An 11,401-nucleotide genomic window follows, 5' to 3' on the forward strand; every position below is an offset into this window, starting at 1 on the left:
TCTTACAATTTCACTTCACTATTGTATAATCTCTGGGTTGGTCTAATATAAATTTTTGAAGCCATCAAAGAATTTATTCTAATAATTTTAGATGTGTTTTGGACAAAGAAGTTTTCACCTTTTTTTAATCTGATAATTGGAGGAAGGAGATATAAACCTACGACATTTTCATTAGGCTACAAGACTCCGCACATACTCAGATACTAGTCAATTGTTTAAAATGCTTTGGACTCGTTAACCAAAAAGAAAAAAAAAAAAGGGAGAGCTGTGTGACATGAAGCAAAACCAACCACATTCATGTTTCTAAAACTGTACAAGCCCAAGGCCACCATTGAAACTCAATGGTGCCACTACCATAAGCTTACTTATCATTTCCCAACACTAACACCACTGGTTCCTTCTTATCTTGGGATTGAAAAGAAAATCAATCATTGATGCCTAATAAAGAAAAGAAAACAAAAAGGGAAAGAAAAAAAAAATCAACTTTGATTTGAGGACTGCTTTATTAGTGGCTGAGAAGTCTTCCCCCATTCTTCAGGTGGGCTCTTTACCTCCATTAATAGTGCCACCACTTCCTTCATGGTTGGCCTTTCTGCTGGCGAAGAGTTCACACAAAACATAGCAATTCCTAGTGTTTGAAGCATCTCTTGCACCATTTGATCAGGTAAGCCTTGGAGCTTTGTATCTAGTATTGATACAGCAGGTTCAAAGCTTCCCATCTTCTTTTTCACCCACTCAACAATATGGAGCCCATCACCTACATGGGACTGAACTGCACTACGCCCACTTAATATTTCCAGCAGCACCACTCCATAGCTGTAGACATCGCTCTTCTCTGTTATGTTCATGGTGTATCCGTATTCTGTATTGAACTTTGAAATCTTATTAGAAATGCAATTGACAATGCAGGTTAAAACAAATGAATCTCTAACAATGCTGTGATTCTGTGAAGGCTCTACTGGATGTCTTTCATCTTAGCTTTTTGTAAACAATAGACAAAGAGCTTAATTTTCCGTGGCATGGGAAACATATGAACTCTAGGATCTAAAGAAACAATGGAGTATCTAAGAACAATTAAGTCTACGTACATAACATTTTCACAATTGTTGAGGTGACAGATTGTGATTGGTGTACAATAAAAGTAATGTTAGTGGTTGTCCGATATATAAGTGATGTTGTAGTAATCACAATTTACCACCTCAAATGTTGTGAAATTTGTTATGTCCTAGTATTGTTGATCTAAGAAACTGAAACGGGATGAATCAAAGTTGAACAAAATTGATATACATCTCCTATAATATCTTCAAGAATGTGCATGATGAAACAGTAATCTCAGCAGGTTAGGTGTACAAACAAAAAATCTTATCGAAGGACAACGCTTTCAGAATATATAAAGCAAGCACTAAGTAAGAGAGGGAGGGAAGATCAAGAATACTTGCCTGGGGCAATATAACCATAAGAGCCAGCTACTCTTGACATTGCATGGTTATAGTTTGGAGAGTTCATCAACTTTGCAAGACCAAAATCTGCCAGATACGCTTCAAATTTGGAATCTAGAAGTATATTATTGCACTTAACATCTCTGTGAAGAATTGCTGGCACACAATCATGATGAAGGTAAGCAAGACCCTGAGCCGACCCAACTGCAATCTTGTACCTAGTTTCCCAATCCAAGTTCCTATTCCCCTGCAACAGCTGTTGTAGGTTACCATTAGAAATGTAGTTGTAGAGAAGTAGCTTGACACTTCTATTGGAACAGTATCCCAGCAACTTCACAATGTTCCTATGTCGAATGTGTCCAAGAATTTGAATCTCCGACGCAAAAGAGTCCACTGGTTCTTCATCTCGTTTAGTTTTCCAGAGCTTTTTCACTGCAATCAAGTCCCCATTGGGCATTTCTGCCTGGTAGACAACCCCAGAACAACCTTTCCCTATAATATTTTCATCTTTCAAGCAATCCAGGATGTTGTCAATGGTGAAGTTGAGCTTTTGAAATGGGATGAAAGTCCATGGATAAGAGAAGTCTTCAGCCCCTGAAGAAGATGGCGATGTTCCTGAAGATTTATCCACTACATACTTGTGATTACGCGTTAGTATAATCCACGATGCAAGAACTGCCACAGTAACTGAAGCCAGAATTACACAAACCAAACCTACAATTTTGGCAGATTTTAATCCACTTCTCCTAATGGGACCGAAAGAGCATGTAGACCCATCAAGGGACTCGCAAAGATTCAGGTTCTGAAAGTATGAATTTGAGGATAAAGTTTTGAAGAATGGTGTCACTGGAATAGGACCTGAGAAATTGTTGAAGGAAATGTTAAGGGAGGCAAGACTGGTTAAGGAACCCAGAACTTCTATTTTACCATAAAGCATATTATGGGAAAGATCAAGCGATTGTAGCTGTGTCAAACTGGCCATTTTCTCAGGTAATTCTCCTATGAACCCATTGTAGCTCAAGTCCAAACTGATTGTCAAGCTTGTCACATAACCAATTTCAGGTGGAATTGCACCAGAGAGGTTGTTGTAGCTCAAGTCAAGCAGAGTTAGTTTCCGCAAGTTCCTCACGGATTTCGGGATTGAACCTGTCAGCAGATTATTGTTGAGAATGAGCTTGTTCAAGTAACTCATATTTCCAAAGCTCCCAGGAATTTCACCAGTGAAGCTGTTCCTGCTGAGATCAAGCTGCTCTAAATTCACAAGCTCACCAAGCTGAGATGGGATTTCCCCAGTAATGTAGTTATTGTGCACATCCAATAGCTCAAGAACAGTGATGTTAGCAATCTCAAATGGAAGGCCACCAGAGAAATGGTTCGTGTACAAGTCAAGAAACACAAGATTCTGCAATTGGCCTATCTCTTTAGGAATAGGACCAGAAAGCTGATTCTCCCCAAGCCTCAATCTCACTAAAGACTGACAATTGGCAACACTTGGGGGCAACCTTCCTGATAATGAGTTCCCTAGAAGCAGAAACTTGCTCAGCTTCTTCAAACCGAAAATCTCTTCCGGAATAGACCCGGTAAGCCTATTCCCTGAAAGGTCAAGCACATATAGTTCAGTGCAGTTCCCAAATGAAGATGGTATGGTTCCGGACACCAAATTACCCCACAAGAAAAAATTTTGCAACAATTTCAAGTTACCAAGTTGCCATGGAATGGTACCTGATAACTGATTCTTTTCAAGCTGAAGAGCAGTGAGGCTTGTGCAATTGCTCAATTGCCACGGAATTGTCCCCGTTAGTGCATTATCCGATAAATGAAGCTGTTCGAGCACTGCTAGCTTCCCCAAGTCACCTGGGATTTCTCCAGAAAGTTCATTGGCAGAGGCATCAAGAACCACAAGCGATGAACAATTGGAAAGCTCAACTGGGATTGGTCCAGATAATGCATTTGACCAAACAAGCAAACTAGTAAGCATTTGCAACTTACCCAATTGAGGAGGGATTGAGCCAGTGAGCTTGTTCATGTACAAATACAAGTTCCTCAGCTCAGAACACTGACCAAGTTCAGGAGGTATAGAACCAAAAACCTCAGTCTCATACAGTGACAAAGTTTGGAGATTGACTAAGTTTCCAAATGTGGGAGGGATCACACCAGAAAGACCAGTGGCAGCAGCACCAAATGTAGTGAGATTGGTGAGTAGTCCTAATTGTGCAGGAATTTCTCCTGTTAGATATGGGTTCCCACCAACTCTAAACTGTTGAAGGGAAACCAAAGAGCCTAGTTGTGATGGGATTGACCCATTAAGAAGATTGTCTTGAAGACAAAGAACTTGTAATGAGCTTAGTTTGGCAAGCTGTGGAGGTATCCTACCAGACAATCTGTTGGAGTTCAAGAAAAGGAACTGGAGGGAAGAGAGAGTGCCGAGTTCTGGAGGAATAGGACCTGAGAGGGAATTGGAGGAAAGGTCAAGGAGGCGAAGATAAGTGAGTCTGCCAAATGAAGAGGGTATGGTGCCAGAGACATTGGTGGAGGATAGGTTGAGAAGTTGCAAATAAGAGAGGGAAGAGAGCTGTGGGGGTAGAGAGGAAAGGTTGAGGAATGTGTTGGGGATAGAGAGAGAAATAACTCTGGTTTGTGGAGAGCAAGTGATGCCTTGCCATGAACATGGGGTTGAGCTTGATGGGTTCCATGAGGAGAGAATAGAGGATGATTCTTTGGCAGAAGGGTCTGCAGAAGAGAGAAGGGAGAGAAGGGCTTGTCCATCAGGTGAGAGAGAGGTAACCAGTAAGGTTTTGTTCATGGTAATAACGTAGAAGAAGAATAGAGAAAATCTGGCAACAAAATGGTTGGCATTTTTCATTTGGGCCATGGAAAGTGATGAAGATTAAGGTTGACAATGGAGTACTAGTGGTTCTTTGTGGTGGTAGCTAAGTTAGAGATGGAAAAAGTCCACTCTTGGAGACAACATGCATGTGAAGGAAGCTATTGTGATGGTGAGGATGCTTAAATTTCACACCAAAGTGTTGAACTTGAAACCATGCATGTGAACAAAAGAGTCTTTCATGTATCTTTTTTATGGTGGAAGATAATTTTGAAAACACAGTCAAAAGAACATATATTGTGGGTGAAGAGTGAAGAAGATCAGTGCTTATCTTTCTTACCGGAAAATGCCCACCTCTCTTCTTTCCAAGCAGGTGGCACTGGTAGTGGTGGTGAGAAGTTTAAGTCTCAGCTCTTGTAGTTTATGGTACTCGACCAATGGTGGTGGCCATGATATGATTAGAGGGTTGTGTTGTTGTTGTTGGAGGCGCTGCTTGTGGTGGCTTAGCTTTGAGTTGAGTTGAGTTATAGCCTGTACAGCTATCAGCAAAGTGTATTGGCAGTCTTCGCTTGTTTCTATATCTATATCAGTAAGGTACTCAAACTCTCAAGTCCCACATTACATTTAAATATAAACATTTGTTTTTGTTTTGGTGTAATGATTTGGGCACCACTGTTTTTTCATTGCCTGCTGCCTAAACTGCCCTTAATATCCATTGAATAATCAATGTATCAATATGCCTTTTTGTGGGGACAGTGTTGATAGTTAGCACTTTTGCAGTGGATGTGCTCCTATAGTCCAATCCTCTGCTTATCAATTGTCAAGTAAGGTGGGATAACTATCTACTAGGGGCCCAGTTGCTAAATATATGAATGGTTCATTCAATTTCACATTCCATAAGGGTACATAAAATGATATATGGGAACCCAATTCCCTTTCTGATGTATGCCCATTACATTTTTCATAATTTGTTCATAGTTAATGAGATGCTGTGATTGATGCCTAGTAAAAATATTAGAAAATTTTTCATTTTAAATTATATAGTTTAGGGGCATAACAAATTAAACCTCAAAATTTCAAAAAGTAATCCAGTTCAATTTATTAAACCCCTAAATTATAGATTTAAAATGTAATTTATTCAAAATTTTATTAGTGATAGAGTCAAATAAAAATATTCTGATCACAATAGACTATATCAATGGTTATATGAAATATTGGGTAAATTTATCCTACCATGATGTGATCCAACGGCTAGGGTTACTCTAAATTGGATAACATATTCCAGCATGAAATGTCAAAATGGTAATTGCAAACAATGTGAGTCAGATTTTCAGGAAAATGGGTCGGACAGTACCAAAAGATTCAGTGCTCCATGCCCATGGATTGGAAATGGAGCTGGCACAGTGAGAGAGTGCCTGCCTAAGTGCCTAGGGAAGAGGATGACTTTGATGATAATATAGGAGTGAGGCAGCTTGGGAGATTGTGAAAGGTGAAGTAGAGTTGGACTTGGAGTAAGCAAATCAATTTCAATGTCTTTTTTCTTGCATAAAATATGATCCCTCATACTTGGCCTTAAGTGTTTTTTTATTAAGGATTAGGGTTGAAGGGTGGCGTGAATGCTGAGGAAGTTTTTAATTGGAGCATCTCCTTGAAAGGACAAAGTTTTTATATTTGAAAGTACAAAGTTTTATTCCTCTGAATCCATTTAGAGCTAAACCCTATTCTATGTAAAACCAGAAACAGTAATAAAACATTTTTTTACTGTGTGATTACTGTGAGGAGGTTAAATTTAGTAAAATAGGGTAACTTGGTTACCGAGGAAGAGATGGTGGGTTTGTTTTGGGAGTGGGGCAAAAGAAAATGTAGAGGGTCACATGACACTGAGAGAGGGTTGGATTTTTGAATAGTTTAGGGCACGGGTAACGATTAGGGTTTTATTAAGTCTTGACTGTATCTAACAATTCAGCCGCACGAGACAGCTCTCATTAATGTCACAAAATTTTACATTTTAGCTTTGATTTGAACACTCATGATTTTGATCAAATTAGGTTTTATTTTTTTTATTTTTTTGGGCCATGAAAGGACTGTTTTTGTTCCTATAAACCCAAAGAGGTGTCCCATTGATCATGAGTGCTCAAACTAACATCCTTCTGAAGCTGAACATATATGACCAAAAGTCACCAAAGTACCAAACCCCTTCCCCCTCAAAAGAAAAAAAAAAGTACCAAACCCCTAGTTATTTGTTTTTTTCACCTTTTGGTTGGTCTTCTAGTTATTGTACTATTGCTTTGCTTGGCTCCTTCAAGTCAAAATAGTTAATAATTGGACTCGGATATACATTAAAGGCCCAAGTGATTGTCGTGGGCTTCATTCATCACTCATTTAATGATAGCACAACTAGCCAACGGGGCTTGGCTAAGTGGGTAAGGTTCGGACGCTTTGTGCAACACACCTAGATTCGAGTCTTATTGCCTGCAGGAGTCCATTGGTGGTTCAAGTCCTGTTGCCCGCAGGAGTCCGTTGGTGGGCATCCTTGGTGGGGTTGACCCCCCACATGGTCTGGTGAGAACGGCTGGAGCTTATGTCAGACCGGCGCCCTGCCTAGAGGTGTAATATTACCATAAAGGCCCCCTTTTTTTTTTACCCAAAAAAAAAAAAAAAAAAAGATAGTACAACTTTTTTCCCAAAAAAAAAAATATTTAGGGGGGTTTTGCAAGGTAAGTTCAAACACACTTTTGAGCATTTTAAACAACATTTCACACTTTTTCACCCACATGTATATCAAAAATACTCAAACTCCTCTACCAAACACCCCCTTAATGAAAAATGTTATCACTAAAAACTATTTTACAATATTTTTATAAATGATTATTATGGCCAATTTTTAATGGTTCTCATTTGGGACTTTCAGTAATATCACTTTTTTACCTACCAATAACCATTCATCACATCAACAATTTGTTAAAAAAAAAAAAAAAAATTAAAGTTTGTAACTTTATCATTTTCCAATTTAATGTATAAAGCAATCCTACGTGCATAATAATTTCACAACAAATACTAGACAGTAAGCTGTTATTCGCTATAATATGTGTTCACTACTAATATCATTTTTTTACTCACTAATAACAAGTTGCTGCATAGAATTTGTTGTGAAAATTTTGTAAACATAACATTACTCTAAGATATATATATTTTTCTTCCTGGGATACGACTATGGGTCTTATAATAAATTGATGTATAACCAATTATAGAAATCATTCAAAGCTCGTAATAAAATTTGTAAACCATTTATTGAAGGGCACCAATTATATTCAATACTATATCAGTTTGAAGTTTTTTTTTTTTTTTTTTATAATAAAATTCGTAGTACTTTGGCCTTTTTTTTCTTTTTCTTTTTCTTTTTCTTCCCAAGACTATTATGAATAAATTACCAACTTTTATGAAACCTTTTGAAGAAATTCATCCATAATTTAATTTCTAGTACAAGTTTCTTTTCGGTGTACTCAACATTTGAATCCACATCTATTATTTGATAACAATAAATTTTATCAGTTAAACTAGTTAGAAGCAATAATTAGATTCTTTTGTGATCATATGAAAAAAAAAAAAAAATATATATATATATATATATATATATAAGAGAAGAAGAGAAGAAATTACCAATTAGTTTAGAAGTTCACATTTTACACACACTTTGTCACAACTAGCCTATGTGACAGATTGTGAGTAGTGGAGAAAAAATAACGGTCTATGTAATAGTGACATACAACTAATTACAATTTGTCACGCATGATAGTTGTGACAAAATGTGTAGTACTATCATTATAGATATCAGAAGATCCATCCTGTTTTTCCGAACACTCTAATGGACACTAAGTGCACGGTGCTTGTTCATGTTACAAGTGGCCACTTAAGCCTCCAAAGCTTCGGCCTTGGTGGGGCATCTTTTATGTTAAGTTATACGCAACATAGGTGATTTTTTATCATCACCTTTACTATAAAATTGTAAATCATAAATGTAGCCCAAACGTCATAAAATTTTCAATTCCAACTTCTCATCCAACAATGAAGTTATTGCAAATAAAAATCAGATGTACCTCTTAAGTATTTTCAATTAGCTGCTACATACAGGATCATATAAGAAATGTATTCAAAGAAGATTAATTCCTTAAGGTTGACGTATTTCATTAACTCATATATGCATTGATATCCAAAAATAAATCTTTCTTAGATGGGTGAAAGATAAATATATTCTTCGATGTTAACCAGCAATGTGCTTGGTAACGTAACCTGCTCGCATAATATCTTCAAGGATACCATACACAAATTGTTTTGGTAGTGTTATGAATTTGATAAATTTGGGTTAATTATATGGCATGACACAACCTATTTAAAATGAGCATTTTAAAACGGGTTCTAGTTAACTTAATTGACAAAATTTCCTATCCTCGAATAAATAATCTTATGTTCAAATTTTGTCTGTATTCAGTATGTGATAGTGGTTGAGAGTAGAGAGGCTGGCTAGTCCACTGTCAAAGGAGCAAACACTCGTATAAAAGGGGTCCAAAGTTGACGTTAATGCGCCACTCTACATGTCTGCTAACAGCGTGTATAAATAATTATCTGAATCTCAGTTTCAGTGGGTTTGAGGAGCTCACCTAGTCTTCAGGGGTCCAAATTTGTATATTGTATAATAAGAATGATCAATAAAATATTCAGATACTTTGCATGTCCTCATTATAGTCAGGCCATAAGATAAGATAGAGCTTAAGCTTAAGCCTACCAACATTGACATGGGTCTGCACTTTGCAGTGCAATAGGGAGCAAGAATTAATATTATTATTAGGCGCAAGCTTGTGTGAACAATCAAAGCCCACAACATGGAACATAAAGCGGCTCTAATACCTTGTTTATAGTTCACAATGATGATGACTGTTCTTTTGTTATTTGTAATAAGATTACACTTTCTGCGTTAGGTATTAAAAAAAAATACAAGAATCTCTCTAATCAAGACGATAAAAGTCTTCTTTTGTGGATTAATAAATTTTTTTAATTATCCGTAAGTTCAAAATACACTACACTAAAAATCAATTAATGTCTTAACTTGATGATAAAAAGTAATTATAATTAAGTGACCGAATACCATAAGTTAACACGGAGTGGATATATACCCTAGAAATTTATTTTTTTCCTAAAATTTCCCGTGGATCCTATGCCAGTTGAATGAAAAAGTAATTAAAAACATTAAATTATTGAAAAGAAATTTACCTCTTATGCAGCTATGCTACCAAGTAGAACCTAGCTATGTATTATCATTCCTTTGTGGTCAGTAAAATGGGGTTTTCCACCACATGGACTGACTTGAGGGTACCTTTCTTGGAATATTATTATGGCCTTTAGATTATGTTCATGGAGCCCCAAACCCTATTTTGTTACAACGTGCCAACTTGACTTGGATTCTCTATCATTCACAGCAATCTTAAACTAAAGAAAAAGACACTTTGAAGCAATAATATAAGGAAACATGAAGATGACAAAAGAGCGATGCCATTTGGCATTTGCCCTTTGGAGATGAGGTGCTTAATGACATTATTAAATCTCTGATAGCAGATGAGTGTGTACGTAGGATTATAGAACTCAATGAAATTTCTTTCAGGAGAGATACAGATTCCAAATTAGCAGACATCTTACTGGAATCCCGCTCTTCAGTCAAGAGGATAGAAGACTTTTTTGCAAGAGTTAGTATGACATTTTTTGTTGCATGACACAATTTTTTCTCTTTTTTTTTTTCCCACATTTTATTAATATCCATGATCGTAAACAATACACAAGTTTAGGTATCCATTTTCACAAGCTTGCTTTTATACCCTGGAGTGGATGTGGATGGTAACCAAAGCCCTAAGGCATCTTGTTTTTTTTTAATACATTATTCAACTAATCATTTATAACAGGTTGTCTAGAGAGGACAAAAATAAAAGATGCCTAGAAATAAGAGTTTTTATCCTGTTCATAAAAACCATGCCTGCAGTGCTAAGGTAGAGAATTCTTATAGAACTTCCTATGAACTTTTTTTTCTTGAGAAAGAGATCTTTCTATGAACTTGGTCGTATCCATTTATATTGCTTGTATTCTTCTTATATTCACAGAAAGAAAGAGAAAGATAAAACTCGAGGGTAGCAGTCTCTCCAAAGGGAATGGGCCGGGCTGGAATGTTGATTTTTTTGTTTGGAGGGGCCAAATTTTAGTGCTAATATATTAGTCAAAACTTAAGACAAACTATCACACATGCATGAACACACATACATATAAATCTTATGTTTTGATACTAGAGTATGTCATAATTTACAAATATATTGTATACAAAACTATCAACTATATATGACATAAGTATATTTGCTAGATAATTTTTTTGAGAATTTATCATCTTTTAAACTCCAATGAGTATACAAAAGTTATTTAGTTTGATATTAAATATGTACAAAAATTAAATTTGAGAAAACAAAATATAATCATTGGATTAACTTAAATACATACATCATCACTCTCAAAGTATGTGTCCTACACTCACAAGTCCCACACATTGATATATAATCCGCGCACATATATGATGCATGATAAAATTATTGTCTCCGAACTCCGAGGGAAAGACTGATAAAGGAAAACTAACTTTAGGAGAAATTGAATTTCTAGTGATTAGTGAAAATGAGATTTACAATATCTTGATTAACTAAAAAAGAATTTAGTCTTTGTTTTACATATACAAACACCACTGGAGTTTACTAACTGCAATTAGGTGCCAAACTCTAACAAACTATCTACTACTCTATTAGTCAATCTTGTGACATGTGTACAATGTTGTTACACAGTGCTAACAAATTCTGTTATGCGAAATGGTGTGTTTTGTATTAATCATCTCCAGAATTTTCTATTTGTTGTGAATGAGACATCATTTGATTAAGTGGCAATGACGCCATTTTGTGCTTGAGGTGAATATCTTTGGAAACAACATCATTTCTCCATTCTTCTTGACTTTTTGATGGATTACTCTATAGGTAGGGGCATGCACGGGTCGGGTTAAGGGGTTTTTTCAACCCAACCCACAATGGTAGGTTAAAAATATCTTAACCCAACCCAACTC

General features: G+C 36.4%; 1 protein-coding gene across 1 annotated transcript; it reads right to left on the reverse strand.

Moving 5' to 3' along the window:
- Positions 1-295: 295 nt before the first annotated feature.
- On the reverse strand, positions 296-4,818 carry LOC115975526 (probable LRR receptor-like serine/threonine-protein kinase At1g34110). Its single transcript, XM_031096330.1, has 2 exons — positions 1,440-4,818; positions 296-862 (listed from the first exon to the last, which is right to left on the reverse strand). Exons 1-2 carry the CDS (start codon positions 4,309-4,311, stop codon positions 480-482), a joined length of 3,255 nt encoding a protein of 1,084 aa, XP_030952190.1. The 5' UTR covers positions 4,312-4,818; the 3' UTR covers positions 296-479.
- Between the last annotated feature and the right edge of the window lie 6,583 nt (positions 4,819-11,401).

This window comes from Quercus lobata, chromosome 2 (assembly GCF_001633185.2).
Source record: "Quercus lobata isolate SW786 chromosome 2, ValleyOak3.0 Primary Assembly, whole genome shotgun sequence".
NCBI classification, from domain to species: Eukaryota; Viridiplantae; Streptophyta; class Magnoliopsida; order Fagales; family Fagaceae; genus Quercus; species Quercus lobata.